The 22524-nt window shown below is 49.2% G+C and overlaps 3 protein-coding genes across 3 annotated transcripts; 1 reads left to right on the top strand and 2 right to left on the bottom strand.

Moving 5' to 3' along the window:
* Positions 1-888: 888 nt before the first annotated feature.
* On the top strand, positions 889-3018 carry LOC308305493 (ATP-dependent RNA helicase DDX3Y-like; the record flags this gene model as incomplete). Its single annotated transcript, XM_080750289.1, has 1 exon — positions 889-3018. One exon carries the CDS (start codon positions 889-891, stop codon positions 3016-3018), a length of 2130 nt encoding a protein of 709 aa, XP_080606415.1.
* Positions 3019-10591: 7573 nt separating this feature from the next.
* Positions 10592-11893, bottom strand: LOC308305492 (choline/ethanolaminephosphotransferase 1-like; the record flags this gene model as incomplete). The annotated part of the gene is made up of 1 exon (XM_080750288.1): positions 10592-11893. The coding sequence occupies one exon, from the start codon at positions 11891-11893 to the stop codon at positions 10592-10594; it is 1302 nt and encodes a 433-aa protein (XP_080606414.1).
* Positions 11894-14619: 2726 nt separating this feature from the next.
* LOC308305586 (BRO1 domain-containing protein BROX-like) lies at positions 14620-15933 on the bottom strand (the record flags this gene model as incomplete). The annotated part of the gene is made up of 1 exon (XM_080750403.1): positions 14620-15933. The coding sequence occupies one exon, from the start codon at positions 15931-15933 to the stop codon at positions 14620-14622; it is 1314 nt and encodes a 437-aa protein (XP_080606529.1).
* Positions 15934-22524: the final 6591 nt, after the last annotated feature.

Here is a 22524-nt window from a genome sequence, read left to right as displayed (position 1 = left end):
ACTAATTTAAGCTGTTTTATGATTCTAAAATGGATATCTCTTACAATGAGAAGGTTCACAAACATACACTCTTAGATAATATGGAAAAAAGGATAAACACCAAAAAATCCAAAATCAAACCTATTTTGTTAATTTGCTGGACTTTAATTATGGACCTTTTCTCCAGCCTCAGTCACATATCAGGTCGCACTTGTTGGTGGTGATGTCACCAAGAACGCTGCTCCCTCATTGGCTAAAGGACCTGCCTTTGTACTGTTGTTAATTTCTTTGAGGAGAGTAAACTGGACCTATAAGGTTCTCCTCATATAACATACTGATATAACATGCTGGTCCCACCTTTCAGCGAGTCCACAACTAGAACGATGCAGTTGGAAATTTCAAGTGTGGTTGCCGTTGACTCTAATGGGAAGCCAATCAGAGAGGGGGAAAATGATGACATCACAATATCAAGGTATTGTGATGTCTGATTGGCTGAATGGTTACATCAGATGATGAGGGAAAAAAATCAAGTTTCCTAAAGTATCGAGGGTTCAACTGGTTAAATGTCTGAAAATATTCAATTTCATCATCCTGGACCTCAGCTTAAGATCAATGTTTTGGATGGCCGAGTCAATGACACAACACGCGACTATATATGGGCCTATTGGCTATTTGTAAATAGCCGATAAGCTCACATGCACATTGTGATGCGTTGTGTGAGCTCTTAAAAAGGAAAACGCTGAAACGTTTGTGAAACATTTTTAACACCATATATGACCACGTGCCGACGTCATCGGCACGCGCACACAGCGACCTGTCCTATAAACAGGCAGAACACGCGTTGCAGGAGTTAATTGACGCTCTCCTCAGAGTGCTAACACCGTTAGTAGTTACCCAGAAGTTATGAGCATGGTCGACAAGCAGCAGCAGTTCGCTGCCCGGGACTTGAACTCGGGAGGCCCGGGGCCGGGCACGCGCTACATCCCGCCACACCTGAGGAACAGGGAGGCCTCCTCCAGGCTGGACTCGCCCGGGCGGGACGGAGGAGGAGGAGGGGGAGGAGGAGGAGGGCACGGCGGCCGCTCCAACGAAGGCCGCGGCGCCTACGGGGGCTACGGCGGCCGCGGGGCGCCGCCTTCTCGCAACGAAGCTGTGTGGGGAGGAGGAGGAGGAGGCGGCGGGGGAGGAGGTCCCTCCAGGGATAACGGCGCTGCCTTCAACGGCTTCGGGGGACGAAGCGACAGGGGAGGCAACAACAGGCCCGCCTTCGCCAGCGACCGCGGAGCGGGCAAAAGAGGCAAGTATGAGCGCTGGGGCTTCCCTGGCGGCGACGGCGGCGGCGGAAGAGGAGGAGGAGGTGGAGGTAATGGCGGCTGGGTGGACGACTCCTCCTCCTCCAGAGACGAGGAGCTCTGGTCCAAACAACTGCCGGCCAACGAGCGCCTGGAACAGGAGCTGTTCTCCGCCGGCAACACCGGCATCAACTTCGAGAAGTACGACGACATCCCGGTGGAGGCCACGGGCAACGAGGTGCCGGCGCACATCGAGAGCTTCCAGGACCTGGCGCTGGGCGAGATCCTCATGGGCAACATTGCGCACACGCGCTACACCCGGCCCACGCCCGTGCAGAAGCACGCCATCCCCATCATCAAGGCCAAGCGCGACCTGATGGCCTGCGCCCAGACGGGCTCGGGCAAGACAGCCGCCTTCCTGCTGCCCGTGCTGAGCCACATCTTCACAGAGGGGCCCGGGGAGGCGGCGCGGCGCCACCACCAGGAGAGCAGCGGCCGGTTCGGCCGGCGCGGCAAGCAGTACCCCGTCTCGCTGGTGCTGGCGCCCACGCGGGAGCTGGCGCGGCAGATCCACGAGGAGGCCCGCAAGTTCTCGTACCGCTCGCGCGTCAAGCCCTGCATGGTCTACGGCGGCGCCGACTTCCGCGAGCAGATCCGCGAGCTGGAGAAAGGCTGCCACCTGCTGGTGGCCACACCGGGCCGCCTGGTGGAGATGATGGAGCGGGGGAAGATCGGCCTGGACTACTGCAACTACCTGGTGCTGGACGAGGCCGACCGCATGCTGGACATGGGCTTCGAGCCGCAGATCCGCCGCATCGTGGAGCAGGACACCATGCCGGCCAAGGGCACCCGCCAGACCATGATGTTCAGCGCCACCTTCCCCAAGGAGATCCAGATCCTGGCGCGCGACTTCCTCGACGACTACGTCTTCCTGGCGGTGGGCCGCGTGGGCTCCACCTCGGAGAACATCACGCAGAAGGTGGAGTGGGTGGAGGAGGGCGACAAGCGCGACTTCCTCCTGGACCTGCTGAACGCCACGGACCCCGGCGCGCTGACGCTGGTCTTCGTGGAGACCAAGTCCAAGGCGGACACGCTGGAGAACTACCTGTTCTCGGAGGGCTACGCCTGCACCTCCATCCACGGCGACCGCTCGCAGAAGGACCGCGAGGACGCGCTGCACCAGTTCCGCACGGGCCAGTGCCCCATCCTGGTGGCCACGGCGGTGGCGGCGCGCGGCCTGGACATCTCCAACGTCAAGCACGTCATCAACTACGACCTGCCCTCGGACATCGAGGAGTACGTGCACCGCATCGGGCGCACGGGCCGCGTGGGCAACCTGGGCGCCGCCACCTCCTTCTTCAACGACAAGAACGGCAACATCACCAAGGACCTGCTGGACATCCTGCAGGAGGCCAAGCAGGAGGTGCCCGACTGGCTGGAGAAGCTGGCCTACGACTACCAGCACAAGTCCAACAGCCGCGGCGGCCGTAACAAGAGGTTCGGCGGCTTCGGCGCCCGGGACTACCGGCAGACGTCGTCCGGCGGCGGCGGCGGTCCCGGAGGCTTCGGCAGCGGCGGTTTCGGTGGCGGAGGAGGACGAGGCGTCGGCCGGAACACCGGAGGCCACGGAGGATTAGGAGGAGGAGGAGGAAGGCGCTTTGGCGGGAACTTCCACGACGGCGGCTACGGCGGGAACTACAGCAGCCACTCGGAGAACCAGGAGGACTGGTGGGGCGGCAGCAACTGAAAAGGAGGTGTGGATCGATCGGATCGGCGACGGGAGGAGGTGTCTGTCGATCGATCGATCGTTGATGGCTCGGCTCACACCTCGATGAAAGGAACGACCGTTTCGGCCGCGAGAAGTCGTGTGAATTTTCACAGGACACGTTGGATCATAATAGGACTACGACGATAACTAGTCGGCATAGGATTAGGTTGCTATGCTATGTAGCTTTTTAGTGACGCCACAGTAACTTTACCAACCTCCGGATCTCTGCCCTCGTCTTCTTCTTTACAAAAGCCAAGAAGTGCAGCGCGATGCAACTCGCGACCCACTGGGGAGCAGTGGTTCTCAAACCGTTGTTTTACCCCCATTGCTCACTGAGAATGTGCCGTAAGGGTCCATACATACACTCTCAAGGTTACAGACCAGGTTTCATCTGGAACTCCCTCGAACCCCGAGGGTCCCTGGAACCTCCCCACCTTGAGAACCGCTGCGACGGAGAACTCAGAGATCCGCACACACCGTTAGACGTTTGAGCATCGACGCTGACATGCCACCGTCTAACAGCAACCTCACGCTTTCATTGTAAAGAACAAGTACTACTTGTATATACTTTGTTCTTCTTGTCTTGGGGGAACCAACAACTACTACACAGTGCCAGTGAGGACAAAACATGGGGGCCCCGCCAATTAATGCCCAAGTTTCTCTCCAAGGGGCCCATCCATATCCGTTTCTTCCCTGGCACACCTGGGGTCTGTCTCGCGTCGCTGGCGTGGAACGCTCGGCGTCGGCCGCAGCTTCCGACGCACAGCGGCAGGAGTCGGTTGGGCTTGTCGTGCCGAGACAGCTTGTACACGACCCGAACTCTGTTTGGTTTTGAAGACGCATTTACCAGCTGGGAGGACAAACAGGGTTTAGGGAAGGGGACCAACAAACCGACTCCACAAAATACACCAGAAGCCAAGACCATCGATGGCGGATGGTTCTTGGTGTTTTGGGGGAAGCTAGCAAACCCCCAACCCATTACAAAACAACAACAGAAACATCGATTTGCTAAAACAGAAAAACAAAAACAAACAAAAAACATAAGACAAACGGAAAGACAGACTCCAACCCCGGTAGAGGAGGTTCTCCTCCAAGAAGTATGAAGCTGCGTGATGAAAACCGTGAAGTCACGGAAGCCGCAGAGCCCCCCAAACCCCCCCCCCCTTCTTTCAAACACAGGCATATCCTGACGGATTGGGACGGGTATCGTCAGGACATGCACATGTACAGTGGTTCCCAAGCATTTTAATTTCAAGGAACCCCCCCCCATAACAGACCTTGGAAGGGTCCACTTTGGAAGTTTGAACCCCCGTTCAAGGACCCCTGAGGGGGTCTCCCTGGACCCCACTTTGAGAACCACAGATGTACAAGATGTTCATACAGAAACAAGGGGGCTAAACAACCTAGTCCGGCTAGGAATCAGTGAGGCAAGACAGGATTTAATTTAATAATAGTTTAGTTGTTCATTCGTTTTTTTATTCCTATTTAGTTTTGACTCTAATCTTTTTCTTTTTTTCATTCGTTTTTATTCCTATTTAGTCTTTTTTTTTTAAACGGGTTTACTAGTACATTTTCTTTTTTTTTCAAGACTTGGTTATAGTTTCATTTTTATTTATCCGATTTATTCGATTTCGTTAGTTTTACTTTCTATAGTAATTTGGATGGACAAGATTCAACATCGCACAATCTTTTTCCTTTTTCCTTTTTTAATGAAGATTTTTACTTTAAACTTTTTTTTTCACCCACCCATACCCCCCCCCCCCCCCTCAGACAAACAAAAACAAATCTGATACGCCCATATTCAGTCATGATGACCACTAACATGCCATATATGGGCATGTCCCTAAGACTCAGACAGAACCACAAACAAACCCCAGACGTCCATTTATAGCCATGTCACTGTGATTCAAACTTAACAATGAACACATTCCAATAAGCCCATATTTAAGCATGTCACTATGATTCAAACTTAACAATGAACACATTCCAATAAGCCCATATTTAGGCATGTCACTATGATTCAAACTTAACAATGAACACATTCCAATAAGCCCATATTTAGGCATGTCACTATGATTCAAACTTAACAATGAACACATTCCAATAAGCCCATATTTAGGCATGTCACTATGACTCAGACTTAACCATGAACTAATCTGATATGCGCTATCATGTCACTTTGACTCATAACCACACACAAACTAGATACGGCCATACTGTATACAGACATGTCACAATGACTCAGACAAAAACAAACCAGATATGGCCATATATAGTCATTATGATCATAGTGACATGAGAGGCGAATGAGAGGTTACGGGTAGGAATGGAGCTTGTTAATTTGTATTAATAATGAGCACCTTATCGATCCTTCGTATTGAGCCCGAAATGGAGTGTTAATGACACATCTCAGTGGCGTCAGTTCAGAAAAAGCGAAGGTATGGCAACATGACTGGTGTCTTTTGCGCGTGCAAGATACCAGTCATGTTGCCATACAGTACCTTAGCAACAGGCATGATACATTTATTTTAAGAAGTACATTTCTATGGTTTCTTGGGCTGGATATGGCAGCCTGGAACGATTGTTCATCGTATTGCACCTGTGCAGCTGACCTGCGGAATCTGGGAATATACCATTTTGTCAGAATGGGGAGAATAGAATTATGATACCTTGTTAAAGGGACCATTTTGTAACATTTTGCATTTGTAGTTATTTTACTGTAATTTAACATAATAACCAGCATAGATAGACAAAGAGACATTCATGGATTTATATTTAAAAATAACTTTTATTCCCCCCCCCCCCCCCCCGGACCCAGGGTATGGCAGCTGCATACCCCTGCCATACCCAATTGACGCACGTCCCTGGCACATCTGTAGTTTATGGACATACAAGGTTTCCACCTGACAGAGACAACGAAGTGTCAGGACAGAATCTCCAAGGCGAGGCGGCGACGCGTTATTTTACATTTACACACTTCATAAAAAAACAACACACAAAAGGCGACTCAAGGGCATAAATAAGCATTTCAGAGTGTAAGAAGTGGCTTTTTTTTAAATAAATAAATGATAAGCATGAAAAGGAAGGATCAAATGAAATGAAATAAATATGAATGCGTAGCTTAGCAGAAATGTAGCACTTTAAGCATTACTTAAAAGTTTCATTGGGTACGATGTATTCAATGGAACGTTTCGTTGACAAACATCCACTATTTAACCTTGTGTACTCAGGGGTGTCACACCATTTTTCTGGGCCCTGGTACAAGGATTCACTGCGGCCCCCCATGAATGTTAACTATTGAAAAATAGCAGATATACAAATTGTGAAAAGTGTGCAAGAAACCTACGTTTCCATGTCAGTGGTGCTCAAACATTTTCATGTCAAGGACCCCCAAGATGATATGTATTTGGCACGGACCCCCCATCTCAAAATATTTAGTTCCAGGGACCCCCCCAGAAGCAAAATTTGAGTTACAAATGTTCGCTTAAAAAAATACACTATATTCAAAGATTTGCACACATTTTCACCACTTTTCAAAAATAGCAGATCTACAAGCTCGCAGCGCGGCACTCGGTGCCACGCTGTGAGCTTGTATATCTGCTATTTTTTAATAGCTAAAGTTACTAGGGCCCCTCCACCTTGGCGCTAGTAACTAAGTAACCCCCCCCCCCCCCCCCCCCCCCCCCTTGACACCCCTGTGTGTACTTGCTGCTGGAAGGCGATCTGCATTGGTGTGTGTGTGTGTGTGTGTGTGTGTGTGTGTGTGTGTGTGTGTGTTGTACGTGTGTGTGCGTGTGTGCGTGCGTGCGTGCGTGCGTGCGTGTGTGTGCGTTCTTGCGTGCAGAATTGTGTATATGGCCCATTTAGGCCTATAGAATTATGTATTGCTTTAACTATTGAAAGACAGCAGATCTACAAGCTCACAGCGCGGCACCTAGTGCTGTGCTGTGAGCTTGTAGATCTGCTATTTGAATGTATTTTACTAAAAGTGAACATTTGTAACTCAAATATTTGCTTCTGGGTGGTCCCTGGAACAACATATGTTGAGATGGGGGTCCATGGCCATAGAAGAAGGATTCAGAAGACAAATATAAATTATAAAAAATTATAAAAGAAGACTTGTACAAATGTTCTCCTTTAAGAACAGTTTTGTGGTATACTTTTACGGTCTGTGTGTGTGTGTGTGTGTGTGTGTGTGTGTGTGTGTGTGTGTGTGTGTGTGTGTGTGTGTGTGTGTGTGTGTGTGTGTGTGTGTGTGTGTGTGTGAGATCAATGATCCGTAAAGCAAAGTGCCTTTATTCATGCTGTTTTTACCTTTGTGTCCTCTAGGTGGAGGATTGCTCTAAGGCTCTAAGGGCCCTATTAAGAAGACGGTAATTAAGGGCCGTGCTAAGGAGTTGCCGACTGCCGACGATCGCATTTGACGCATGAATAACGATCAGCAGCTGATTATGTGATTTGCGATGATCGTAATTGTGCGCTCACCACGTGAAAAATTATTCATGGGTGTGTTTTCATGGAAACGTGTGAGGAAACCGATGGCATGACCGCTGTAGGTACATTCACCAATCAGAAGCTTGTCCGTCATTCCATTTAACTGGCATAAAACCAGAGGATGGGGGGGCTAATGCTTATTCACATATCACAGTGATATCATGCTTGTAAATATCTCACACTCAATAAGGTCTGTTTTATTAGAACCGACATTGTTTGCGTATAGAGAAAAAAAGGCGCGAGAGAGAGAGAGAGAGAGAGAGAGAGAGCGAGAGAGAGAGAGAGAGAAGGCTATATTAATATAATACTTTTTTTTTGTCACGTCCACATATCTATTTGTCTCTCTCATCTCATGCCAGCGTGTCAGTGTGACATAGGCTGGCCTTGTTGAGTGAACAATGGACGCATAGTGGCCTATTAATTAATAGGCTACGGAACGGCGGCCTCCTGCCAAAAAAAGGGAATCTGATGGAACCAGTAGCCTAATTAAACGAAATAAAACATATCCCACCTGATTTAGTTTGATATTGAGTACAGTAATAATAAATACATTTCAATTATTATTTAGAAATTTACATTTGTAAAATTAGACCAAAAATGACAGAGATAGGGCTGTTTAATTACTTAATTCAGCGCCTAGGTAATGGCAGCCAGACGGCTGCTGCATGTCCTTGAACTGTAGCACATAGGCCTACTGTACATGTGTGTGTCCGAAAAAAACATATTTAGACCTAAAAGCTGTCAACATGCCATGTATAGCCTATAGTGCTTCGAGAGCTTTTTTTTTTTCTTATTTGGCTAAATTGGCATGACGCATCGCGATCAGCGATCACGCATCTATAGGCCTATGAAGCAAAGCAAAACTGCAGATTGATTCCTCATAGATCGGGCAATTATGAAGCGATTTTAAAAATTTAAAGAGGTCCATCCATGCTCCTGTGAATGTGCTTTCCATGCCGACACCAGCCATCAGTATTCATGCACAAATTACAGCAATCCGCTCTTGCCAACCTATAATAATTAAATAAAAGAAATCGCCGAAGTCCCATATTAGCGTGATATCTTTCATGGGGAGCCATATGACTGGTACAGAAGAAGGAATGGATGTTTTGTTTTGTTTTAATCAGACCAGAATGAAGAAATGTGGCTGAATTATAGGGTAAATAGGCCTATATCTGCTGTTTCTTGTGAAGCAAGGCTGCCGCCCAGTCTCATGTGGGCATAAACATGTCATTTAAATTAGCGCATAAAAGGTGAAGAAAGCACGTCTAAGGATATGCGCTATTTGTTGCAGTTACTCGACCTACATAATTGCACTGGCCGCACAACGCAGGTTGATTTACATAGGTTACCTCCCCATGCCTTAAATATTCGTGCGGGCCCCGCACAACGCATTGATAAGACTTAGCTCTCACGTCTTAATTGCAAAACAACGCATATGAGGGTGTTGTCGCCACAATCATATGCGACCGGACTTAAATACTACACTAGCGCATAGAATACCACGTTCAAAATTGGGCCCTCTAGTGTTGGGGATGGAGGTGGGTTGCTTGTCGCATGCTGAACTTGACATGGTTCAGAGGCAGTGGAGATATTTAAAGGCGGAGTCCAATCGCCTGATTGGCTGGGCTGCATATTGGCTAGAAGAGCCCTTTGAGCTGAGAGTAACACTTGGATCTTTTTCATTGAACTTGCACTGACAGATACATTTCAATGAAGAAGGCTCACGTTGATACAAAATGATTTAGTGAATGAACGTATATGACAGCATGGGAAAAAGGAAGTGACGTGGGCTTAAAGCAGAGTGCGGTTTAGATCCTTTTTATTGAACTTACGCTAAAAGCTACATTTACACAGCATACATGGTTACATGCGTCATAATGTCTTTGGGAAGATGAGTCCATTGTTCTAGAGTGCATTGTCTTCTGAAACGTTGATTTGTGGACACAGACTACCATTAGGGATATAAGCTGTAATTGCTGAAGCACACTCTGAGCTCCTATTGGCTGTGCTTTAAATAGCCACAACTAAAAATAATAATAATAATTAAAAAATCCACCCAGTGTGAAGTGAGCGGTGTGATGTGTGTGTTTTCAACAAGCCCACGCAGTTTCTGCAGGAACCACTTTTCATCAAGTGTCCCGCAAAGCTTGGCCAACGTGACTCCTGGGCGTACAACAAACTTTGAGAAGACGTGGGCCAGATGAAGGCCAAGCTTCGTGTCTCTCGGCGCACAACGAACTTTGAGCGCCTTGTGCTGAGATCTTAGGCCACATGTACGCCAGATGTAGGCCAGATGTAGGCCAGATGCAGTCCGCGAAGCTTGGCCAATGTAACCCTGCGCGCGTACAACACACTTTGAGCGCTTTGTGCAAATATGCAGGCCAAGCTTGGCGATCCCGGAAAAAGCCATATGTTGGAGCTTAGCTCCTTCCAGGAGCACCGCTCAGAAAGTGCGTCCGTAGACAGGACCGGCAGTGTGCACAGAAGCCGTGGTGCTGATCGTTGGGTCGCTGCCCGTCTCCCTGTAACTCAGGGGTGGGCAACTTTGATGATGGCGAGGGCCACTATATTCCCACCTTCACTCCAGAGGGCCACAATGCATATTGCTATGTCCTACTTTGTCATTCTAGTATCGCATACAAAAATAGCAGGTCTACAAGCTCAGAACGCATCGCGCTGCGATGCGTTTTGAGCTTGTAGATCGGCTATTTTTGCTTCTATTGAATTGGAATACTGAATATGTTTTGTTATTTCTTAATTGGAATCCTGAAATGTAACATTTTGATTTAATTTCAAATGTTAACTTTGTGAACCTAAATAGAAATACATTGGACATAAAAAAATAATGTTAATACTACTATACTAGTCATTAAGCTGCTAATATTGACTGACAGAATTAAAGCAGGTCATGTTTGTAATTATAACAGCTGAAATCAATAACATATCAGTATTCCGGTATTAACCTGCGGGCCGCATTAAGTGAAGGTGGGGGGGCCGCCAGTTGCCCATGTACAGTATGCTGTAACTTTGCTGTAACTTAACCCAGAGTTTGACTTCATGAGCGTCTGGTCCAACGAGAAGCATGTGGATGCTCTCTGGGGGTCTGGTGGTCCCTGGTGGTCTGGTGGTCCCTGCGTAGGCTCCTGTCACCTAGCCGGGACGTGGAGGAGGAGGAGCCTGCAGCGTATTCAGAGCCTCCGCCAGTATTGGACGACGAGGCTGTGAAGGCGGCCGTGCCGGCGGGTTTGAGCTTGAAGACGGAGATCTCCAGGTGCGTGGCGATCTGGTGGCACAGGCCCACGCTCCAGCGCAGCAGGTCCAAGGCGGACAGCAGCAGCGCGGCCCACAGCACCAGGTGCTCGTCCACAAAGCTGTTGAAGTACTGGTTGAGGAAGAGCAGCCCGGGGCCCAGGAAGCAGGAGTCAGCCAGGTGCATCTCGCTCTTGGTGATGTGCGCCACCATCAGCTTGTTGGTGACCTTGGCCGAGACGAAGCCGAACGCCAGCACGTAGAGGCAGGGGTTCCGCTCGAAGAGCGCCGCCGTCGACTTCTTGTAGATGACGAAGGCCAGGGCGATGACGGCGCCGATGTGGAACAGCGGGCCCACCACGCTGCTGCCCGCGATGGTGGAGCGGTTCTTGCCCACGCCGCCCGCGAAGATCACCCGGAAGTAGCCGGTGACGGAGAAGATGGCGCCGGCCACCGTGAACAGCGCCGGCGCCATCTTGGCCGGCGCGCCGCCCAGCGCGGGCAGCGGGCGCTGCCAGAGGGCCGTGCCGCCGAAGGCGGCCAGCAGGTGCACCAGGATGATGAACATCTGCACCTCGGTGACGTCCACGATGCCCGCCCGCAGCGTGCCCAGCACGTAGGTCTGCCAGTGGGCGCAGTAGAACATGAACATGGCGGCGAAGCAGCAGAAGAACATCCAGTCGGGGTGCGTGCCCAGCTGCGCCGCCACGCACGTGCCCAGCACCAGGAAGACGGTGGAGAGCGCGTCGCAGCCGTGGTCGAAGAGCTCGCCCAGCGGGGTGCTGCTGCCCGTGCGCCGCGCCTGCTTGCCGTCGATGGCGTCCAGCGACTGGTAGAGGAAGAGGCCCACGGCGCACGCCAGGTGCACCCAGACGGGCGCCTGCTCGGTGGCCGTGGGGCAGTGGCACACCAGCACCAGCGTGGTGAGCGCGTTGACCGCCAGGCCCGCCACCGTGATGAGGTTGGGCGCCACCCAGCGGGGCAAGCGGCGCAGCAGCCACTCCCAGAAGTGCTGCATGACGGGCTCCAGGAGGGAGCGGCCGGCGCTCTTGTACGTGTGCTCCTCCAGCTTCTTGAGCTGCGTCAGCGAGAGAGGGTGGGACGGCATCGTCGTCTGGTGCCTCTCGTGACCCAGGGTTGCCTCGGGTTCAGGACAGGACCGGACCGGACTGGACTAGACTGCACGGGGCCCTCCTGACACAGCTGTTAGACACCTAACCTGCCTGCAACTGCAAAGGTCACAGAGACAGCTTGTAGACGCCTAGCGATCCTTCTATCTTTGGGATGGGGAACTACAGAGGTCCCAGAGACAGCTTGAAGATGCTTACGTATGGGTTTGGAAACTGTGTAGCTTGTCTTCCGGAGTTGTGGTTTTATTATGGGACGGTGACGATGGAGATGCTGCTAAGGACAAGCCTTTCTGTCCTTCCCCCGATGGGATCGATTATAAAGGTCTTGTTCTCTGACACTTTGAACGGGGAAGCTGATGACACAGTACTGAGAGAGCACTTGGCCCGGGGCAGCTTTTTGATTGGTGCAGGTCATGACGTCACGTTGATGACATCAGGGAGGAACACTGCCATATATGGTCTGTGGGCAGAAGTGTTACAATTATGTTTTTATGTGGCCACACCCACCTAGCCTGATTTCAGACTCTGCGCTGGAGCTTGAGTCTGAAGTTGTCCCTATTCTATTTGATTTAAAAGGGGAGGGGATTTAAAATTTGAAATTCCCAATCACAAGAGATCTGGTGGGAGGGGTTGTGTTTGACTTGTGTACACAAAACATTCCCCTCCCCCTGTATGACAGGCATCAAGTTGTTGTCTTTGATGTTTCATTGATTAGAGAGAAGCACTAACGAGCTAGTATTTACACTTGTATGGCTCATCAAGTTGTCTGGTGAAAACCCTGTAGGTCCAAAACCGTTTGTTTTGCATTTATCGTTTTAAAAATAATTTAAACTAGTGAAAACAGCTGATCTACAAGCACACAACGCCTCACACCGCGAGGCGTTGTGTGCTTGTAGATCGGCTGTTTTCATTACTTTTGTGCGACCGCCTTGCAGGCGCGAAGGCGCGCGATACATTTATTTTAAAGTTATACCATGTAACTTTTTTTATAAAACAAATCTTAAAATGGTCCTAACTGTTAAATCGCTAAAGTTTTAGAACCCCCACTCCGTTATTTTCAGCTTCAAAAGCCTTCTCTTTATATGTTTTCTATGAGCCGTGAGGGGGGGAGAATTTCGCGGCAAAATGACGTCATCATACTACCGGCCAATCACAGCGAGGGTTATACACTGCCGTCCAATCACAGCGCATCTTGGAGTGGGGTCGCTAGGGCGGCCATATTTGTAGTCTCCCGTGTGTCTGTATACTCGGTTGCACAGGGAGGCATGGGTGAAGGAGTGTATCTCCGGAATGGCTGAACGCACAGGAACCAGGGACCACTCAAAAGATAGATCTCGGCGAGGTGGAGGCAGACGCGGGGGTGTGAGAACCGAAAAACGGCCGAAAGACGCGGACGCGACCGAGGTTTGCTATAGAGCTACTGACCACAAGTTGAGCAACTTACACAGTATAGCTTTAAGAAGTACATTTTATTTTTTCCCCCATTTCTACGGTTTCTTGGGCTGGATATGTGCAGCTAAACTTGGCATGTTAGTAAACGTGCCACAATTAACAATAATGCATTGTGTGGAGAATATAATTATAATACCTTGTTAAAGTGACCATGTTGTGAAATTTTGCATTTGTAGTTATTTTACTGTAATTTAACAACATAATAACCAGCACAGATAGACAAAGAGACATTCTTGGATGTATATTTAAAAGTAACTTGTATTTCCCCCCCCTGGACCCAGGGTATGGCAGCTGCATACCCCTGCCATACCCAATTGACACCCCTGCGAAAGAACCTACAAATTTGAAACTTGGAGATACGAGGTTTCCGCTCGACAAAGACGATATACTGTAGACGTCTGGTAGCACCACCTATAATATAACTAAATGTAAAAAGACATGTGAAAAGATTGTTACAAATTAAAGGACGACTTATTTCATCATATCCTCCTCACTAATGCTTATTATAACACGGTATGAAGATGGAAGGTGGAACATGGCTGGAGTGGTCCTCAAACACACAAAAAAAGTTTTCCTTTCATGAAGGATGAATATTTCATTGAAAGAAAATGTATTCCTTCACTAAGAGTATATTCCTCTGGTTGTCAGCCTCGCGCCCGAGGACCACTAGGGGTCCTTTTGGTCGCATTTGTACCCTCTCGGGGGTCCTTCAATTTAAAATAAAAATAACACCCAGTGTGAAGTGAGCGGTGCTATTTATGAGTTCATTTCATTAGCGTGGCCAACGTGACCCTGGGAGACGCTTCTCTCGGGACGACCTCGATTCAGACTCAGAGTGGGGTCCAGGGACCCCCAAGGTTCGTTGGGGTGGGGTCTAAATTAATCGCGCGTTAAGTCTCCTTTCAATATTTCTGGGGGTGTTATGTCGTCTTTCTCTGGTGTTATTGGTGTTACCTCCATGATGTTTTCAAACATTTTCTTAAACTATATACACCCATAACAAGAATAGGCCGCTCGAATGACTTTGTCTGAGCTATTGTGTTTCTGTTATGTTTCCAATGGTACTACAGTTCAGTACAGCAGCGGCTACTTCCATTACTCGCCGTTCGGGAGCTGCCGTTCCAGACTCTATATAGCATTCGGAGATTGTGGAGACTAGGTCTAAATTGACCCTTAAAAAGTCCATTCGGTTCCAATCCGTGTATTGTCAGTCAGAGTTGAGGCGGGTCCTTGAAGTTTGAGAGCCACAGATTCAGGAGACCACGCAGCCCGTGTCCTTCTGAGGCTTCATGTCCGGCTCCTTGACGGGCTTCACCTCCTCCTCCTCCGGTTTGGCCGCCGTCTTGGCGCTCTTGTCGGGCCTGGCCCTCTTGGCGAGGTCGAAGGCGGCGAGGGCCTCGGCGGTACACAGCTCGCTGAGGCCCGGCAGCTGGAAGGCGACGGGCTCCGCCAGCCCGTAGCTGGCCTTCAGCTCCAGCCGCGGCTCCTCCGCGGGCACCTTGTGGAAGTAGATGAAGTCGTTCTCCCGCTGGCTCTTGGCCAACGCGTCGCCGATGATCCGCCCCAGCCTGAGGAAGAAGAGCTGCTCCGAGGGCTTGGCCGTGCTCCCGGGGCCCCTGGTCCTCCGGTAGTCCTTGCACAGGGCCTCGGCGCGGCCGTAGCACTGCTCCGCCTTCTGGAGGCACCGGATGGACTCGCCGCACTTGTCGGCGGCCAGCAGCGTCTGCGCGTGGTAGCAGAAGGCGTGCGCCGCGTAGAAGCTCCGCTTCAGCTGGAGGTACTTCCTCCACTTGCCGCCGCACTGCACGGGCTCCGGGGCGCCCAGCGCGCGCTCGGCCGTGCGGTAGAGCTCGGCCGTCTCCAGCGACAGCGCGGCCACCAGCGACGCCTCGTGCTTCAGCGCCACGGCCCGGGCGATGGTCACCTCCTGCGCCTCGGCGAGGCACTGCGCCTCGTAGGCGTCCAGGACCCGTGCCTCCAGGTCCCGGAGGAGGCCCCCCCCCTCCCCGCCGCCGACCGCCGGGGCGGCGACGGCGACGAGCCGGGGCACCTGAACGTCCCGGAGGTGCCGGAAGACGCCGGCGGCCACCCTCAGGCCGCGGTGGATGTCCTTGGCCTCCGCCTCGGTGACGTCCTCCTTGCCGGCGAGCCGCGAGGCCGACTTGGTGTACCACAGGGCCACGTTGAAGGCCATGGAGGCCAGCTCGAACACGGCGTCGCGCTGGGCGCCGGGCTTCGCCTCGCTGCCCTGCAACGTGTCCGTCCACGTGAACTTCTGCACGAACCTCATCTTGTTGTTCTCGGGCGGTTCCTCCGCGGCTCCGTCGTCCGGTTCCGGCTGCGCGACGACGATGAAGCCCTGCAGGAGAGAGAAGTAGGCGTCGGCGGCGGCCCTCACCAGCTCCGGGGTGCTGGCGGCGTCGCAGAACGCCTCCAGGAGCCGCGCCCGTGACGTCCGCAGCTCGTTGCAGATCCGGACGGCACCGCGGCTCGACGCCACGCCGTAGAGGTTGAAGGAGACCGGCGCTGTGGCCTTCAGAGGGTTCCTGTGGAACCAGTGGGCCATCCTTTGTCCTGTAGGGGGTGCTGTTTACCTAAAAGTGTCTCAGAAGACCCTGTACACAGGAAATGCCTTGTTTGGGCATTTTCCTGCTGAGAGCAGTTTTACTTACCTCACCTGATGACACGTGAAGGTGAGTTTCGGTGATGTCATCAGTGATGTCACTGATTCTTTACTGGTGTTAGCTTCTGATGCTATACCCCTAGAGTGCATCACCATTTTCTGTCTAGAAAAAATATTTCACTGCCTTTAGTGGAATGCCCCCACATCCTTTCATAGACATATTGAAAGTATTTTCATGACTTTTTAAAAATACTCAGTATTTCAGTTTAATTTGGTTAAGTGGTTTATAACATGATTTTGTGGTCTGACAAATTATAATACAATGTATTGCTTATTCACCTACTTCCTGTTCATTGGCCTACTCCCTGTGTGCAGGGTCTTTAACACCCAAGGGGCCAAACTCGTTCAGTAACGAGATAAGGCCACTAGGGGTCACTCTGCCAAAAGGAGTTATCTCGTTCCTCAACGAGACAACAAAGGGTTAACTGTACAGCTCTGCGCGCATGCTGTGTGCCCTGTGAATGACCCTAGTCCATACGTCACACCTTGGCTCGCAGAGAGAGAGAACATGGCGCGACTAGGCTGCATTGATTTCCATTCTAGGCTGAAACATAAAAAGGGCTTTATCTATGAATGAGGTGCAAAGAACGCCAGGGAAGCAGAGATCTGATTGTTTTCACGGCGACACTTTACCGCGATGGTCGGCCCCGGTTTGGATTTCAGTTTCGCGAGCGTTTGTAAACAAATGGATTAACTTCCTCAATCGTCAGTGGACACTCACGTGCACACGCACGAAGCTTCCGAGGCTCTTCAAAATAAAGCGTGAGTGAACGGCGGCAGCAGCAACAGCTAGAAATGTTAGAAACCTTGGCTTCCCATGTGTTAAGACAACAATGCTGTGTGGGGTTTGTGTTTAAATCAGGGCTTTGGAAAGTCCTTTTCTTTTCTCACCCGTGAAAGCAGTGTAGAAAGATGATCCCGCATTGTCTAACCCAGGGGTTTTCAAAGTGGGTGACGGGGCACCCTGGGGTGCCGCGACGGCAGTCAAGGGGTGCCGCGAGATCATTTGATAATATTTGGAATTTATTTGGACACTTGAAAAAATATTTAGTATCATTTTAAACTTGAAGTACAAACATATTTTCAGTCAGTTCTAACCAAGATGGCTATTATCTCAATGTTTTCCTCGCAACATAATCACTAGAATATTGTAACTGTCAGGCAGAAACCTGTCGCACAGAACTAGTGAAAACAGCAGATCTACAAGCACTCTGCTGTTTTCACTAGTGTAGTACATTTTATAGATGATAAATACAAAACGGACGGTTTTGGACATGCAAGGTTTCCACCCGACAACGACGACATGCTATAAATATAAGGTGCTGGGAGTGAAAATTATAATGTATGGGTGCCTCGGATGAAAATAATATTTATATAGGGGTGCCCTGAGACCAAAAAGTTTGAAAACCCCTGGTCTAACCCACATCGCCTGGGTTGGACATGTCTGCTCGATACGTTGGAGTGAGTCCATGTTGTTATGGTTATGACCCCGTTGACGGGAGCACTTAGAGCCCAGCCCAAGTCTGACATCATGACTCCATGTATGGTCACAGCTGACATGGAACTCCATATTTGGGCATGATTGACTGTACTTGATCGTGACCTCGTCATCCATGATGTTGTACCACACCTGGTCTGGGCTCAGAGTGTACAAACAGGGTCCGTTTGGTTCTGTTGTTTGAGCCGTGCTCCTGGGCTTCTGGGCTCTGAAGCGTAGCCGACATCTGGCCTACATCTGGTCTACATCTGGCCTACATCTGGCCTACATCTGGTCTATGGTTTTTGTTGTTTTTGGGTTGTCTTGGGTGACTTGTTGTTGTCTTGTTGTTGTGGGTTGATGTTTTTGTGTGTAATAAGGCTGAGAGTGCTCCTGGCACAAGCATTTCATTGTATGTCTGTACCTGTATGGATATGCATGTGACTAATAAACCTGAACCTGAACCTGTCTACATCTGGCCTACATTTGGTCTACATCTGGTCTACATCTGGTCTACATCTGGCCTACATCTGGTCTACATCTGGTCTACATCTGGCCTACATCTGGTCTACATCTGGTCTACATCTGGCCTACATTTGGTCTACATCTGGTCTACATCTGGCCTACATCTGGTCTACATCTGGCCTACATCTGGCCTACATCTGCTCTACATCTGGCCTACATTTGGTCTACATCTGGTCTACATCTGGTCTACATCTGGCCTACATCTGGCCTGCATCTGGCCTACATCTGGTCTACATCTGGCCTACATCTGCTCTACATCTGGCCTAGATCCGGTCTATATCTGGTCTACATCTGGCCTACATCTGTTCTACATCTGGTCTACATCTGTTCTACATCTATCTGGCCTAATTCTGGTCTACATCTGGTCTACATCTTGTCTACATTTTGTCTACATCTGGCCTACATCTGTTCTACATCTATTTGTTCTACATCTGGTCTACATCTGGTCTACATTTGGTCTACATCTGGCCTACATGTATCTGGCCTACATCTGTACACCACGTAGATGCACGTGCATGCATGCTCGGGTGTGTGTGTGTGTGTGTGTGCGTGCGTGCGTGCCTGCCTGCCTGCCTGCCTGCCTGCCTGCCTGCCTGCGTGCGTGCGTGCGTGCAACCAGCATCACAAGTACCAGGCCGTGTTTTTGTTTTCATTCCAACGCTTATGGTAAATAAGCTGCTACATGCAGAGCACCCCCCCCCCCCCCCCCCCCCCCCCCCACACACACACACACACACACACACACACCCATGCGAGGCTGCAGCTGGAAGTGAATTTACTTTCTAATTTAGGAGCTACCGAGGTATTTACATCTCTGGTAGAGTCAGAGAGATGGGGGGGGGGGAGAAACCATCTCTATACCGTGTAATTGTCCTTCTGGATAAAGTGCATAATTTCATCGCGGCACACACACACACACACACACGCACACACGCACACACACACGCACACACACACACACACACACACACACACACACACGCACACACGCACACACACACACACACACGCACACACACACACACACACACACATACAAACAAACAAGCGCGCGCACACACACACACACACACACACACACACACACACACACACACACACACACACGCACACTGTGTCATCAAAAGCTATCATCTCTGGACAAATAACTCTCATCTTTGTCCGACCGCATCAAGGGCATGGAGACATGTGCACGTTGACACACAAATGCACACGCACACACACTTTGCTTATGCTTAAAATTCTTCCGAGCAATACAAGTAGTCCAATTTGCACATCATGCAGTGTTTCTCAAGTGTGGTCAAGTGTGCCCCTTGTAACTGCTTGAAAGCCAGTATTGTATTTATCATTTTAAAAATGATTTAAACTAGTGAAAACAGCCGATTTACTAGCACAACGCCTGGCGTTGTGTGCTTGTAGATCGGCTGTTTTCACTACTGTTGTGCGACAGCCTTGTATGATGAAGCAGGGATTTGCACTACCAAAAGACGTTCCTCCCGCAAACGATTGGTCAATGGTCTGTTCTTGTCCCAGCTGGATTATGGGGACACCATTTATAGGTTTGCTTGTGCCTCCACTTTGGCCAAATTGGATCCCCTTTATCATGCAGCTCTGAGATTCATAACAAATTCGTCTTTCAGGACTCACCATTGCATGTATGCTGCAGTCGATTGGTCTTCATTGACATCTCGCAGGTTACAACATTGGCTGAATTCTGTATATAAAGCGTTACTTGGTTCCCTTTTACATTTCCTCCAAATTCGAACTGGTCAAGAATGGGCTAAATCTCAGCCTGGTTACGCTGTGCAGTACCTGCATTTACATCTGAGGGAGGCAAAAAAAGCCTCTCTTTTTTTGGCCCCTGGTCATGGAATGACCTTCAGTCCAGACTCAAATTGGCCATGCTAATTCCTTTGAGAAGTTTTAAGAGAATCACTCTAGACAGATCTACAAACACTTGCACTTGTTCAGACCTGTAATAGTTGCTCTGTAGATCTCTTCCTTTTTGGGTACATTTTGCACATTGTGCGTGTATTGCTACCTGAGAAATGTAAACTAGTTTTTCTTATTTAAATTGTGTAAATTAGTATTTTGGAGTTGTTCTTAGGTATTTGTTGTGTATCATGGATGTTCTATTGTTGTTGTTGATGTCTTGTATGTAAAGCAAGGATCGTGCAATTTTTATTTCTGCCTCTTGGCCAGGTCACACTCCTAAAAGAGATTATGTCTCAATGTTTTTATCTGGTTAAATAAATAATAATAAAATGTATCTTGCTGTTCTTATTTTTACTATTGTTGTTTCTTATTGTAATCTCAGCATCACTGAAAATGAGGGCCTGCCCTCAATGTATCCCCGAGAAAATAAATAAAGGTTGAATGAATGAATGGAATGAATGAATGAATGAATGAATGAATGAATGAATGAATGAATGAATGTTTTGGAAGTAAGACGAGCGGAGCAGATGAAGGCTGTCTTTAATTAATTATTCCCAACCCAGGAAGAAACAAAGAGGAAACATGTTGTTGACTTCCAACCCATTTAATGTGAAATATATGTTTACTGCTATGCTAGCATAGCCTTGCATCATTTCGATGCCCCAGGAAAGTGTGTCAATTTGTGATTTGTGAGCTTGTAGATCTGCTGTCAAACAATCTCTCTCTCTCTCTCTCTCTCTCTCTCTCTCTCTCTCTCTCTCTCTCTCCCCCCTCCCTTTTTGTGAAGTTAAAGTTGTAGGTATATTGTCAATTTGTAATCTGAGTAATGCCATTAGTTACACACTGTGTGTGAGTGATATTTTACTAGACAGTGATTTAGAGGTGTAGTTGCATGTTGTTCCCAACGGGGGGCGCACTCATACACTCTATATATTCAGTAAACTGCTTCCTGTTCTGTAATCGTCACTTCCTTCTTCCAGGTGGGTTTGTTTTGTTTGCAAGCTGTGAAAAAACGACTGCTATGACAAACAGACAGAATAACCATTTATTGGAGGTGTAAAGTAACTAAACCTGCATTAACTTTACTAGATTATTAGCTATGTTTACTTTATTGCAGTGATTGCAATCCTAACCTTATACTTTAACTTCTACTCCACTACATCTCTGAGACAAATATTCAACACATTGTGAGCTTGTAGATCGGCTGTTATCAAATAGTCTAAATGATGCGAAGGAGTGTAATGACGAAGCGAGTTCGGGGGAGTGTTCTGGAGGTTGCGTGCGCTCACGTGGTCGGGACCTGCGCGTCCCGCCCCCTATACAATATATAGGTAGACCTGCCTGTAGGTAAGGTATTGTTGCGCAAGCTACTGCTGCTGCTACGCATGGCTGTCTCGAGGGGCTACTGGTTGTTGTGCTGCTGACTTCTGCTTGGATCATGTCTTTCGCGTCTTTAGCCGCTGTCTACGCTAGGATCAAGGGATTCAAGGCAAGGTTGTATGGGAAAAACTTTGGGATTGTGGATTTGGGTAGACACTGCTGTGTTCTAGTACTGCTTCAACGTGTGTGGGTCTCCGCTAATGTTGCTAATTCCCAGCTGATTTCTGCAGTGCAGTGCTGCTGATCCTTGCGGCAGTTGTTGTCGTGGCTAGGCTAATTTAGTGTGTTTGTGCGGTTGTTGCTTAGCTAACTTAATTGTGCCTTTGTAGGCCATTGCTCTTCTTGGTTGCGCGTGTCAGTAAGCGGCATATTATAACTCTATGAATCTACCTAGCAGAGCTTTACGTCTTCACGGAGGAGGTTTACGGTAGCACATACTAAGCGCTGCGTGTGGGAAATGTAGTTCTCTATCATGCCAAGCCTCGGCGTTGTGCTAGAAGTAATAGTCGTATGAACTACACGTCGGGCCAGGAGGAAAGCTTTCGATTCAGGCTTCGTCGCAGCGTGCTTAATCTACTTAGTATCTGGGGCCTATATTGCTTCTGCCTCTCCTTGGGTTATGTGTATGTTTTGCACTGTCTGGCCCTCGCGGGATGAATGATTAAAACATTAATCGCCGCTCGCTATTATAACTCTATGGCCGCTCGTTTGAGAAGCTATAAAGGATGTCTGTCTGTGTGGGCTCCTGGGAGGAGGAACCCGCTAGCTCATAAGTGCCATAGTTTACGTGCGATCAATGTTTTGCTTCCGCTAACGCAAGTCGTGCCTGTCTGACCTGACGTCACCAGTTGAGTCGCTAGTGCATGCAGGGAAACGTAGTCTACTCTAAAGCTAACCATTCTCTTCAGTTTTCAGCATCCATCAGCTGCAGCTCATCAGCTTTTTTTTTCTTCGCATCGCAGGCTATTAGTTAAAGTTGATAAGTTCTAAGTTGTCAGTTGTGCTGCTATATTAAATGCTAAATAAATACGCCAATTGTTGCTGCTGCCGCAGTCGGATACTGTCATGTCTCCGTGGTTTCGGCGGAGGCTAGCTCTACTCAAGCTGCTAATGCTGCTGTTATGGCTGCTAATAATTACAACTGACGCTTCTGCTTG

The sequence above is a fragment of the Nannobrachium achirus genome (assembly GCF_963921795.1).
Source record: "Nannobrachium achirus genome assembly, chromosome: 20".
NCBI lineage: Eukaryota > Metazoa > Chordata > Actinopteri > Myctophiformes > Myctophidae > Nannobrachium > Nannobrachium achirus.
Note: the sequence above shows the minus strand (reverse complement) of the source record. Positions and strands in the feature narration are given on the sequence as shown.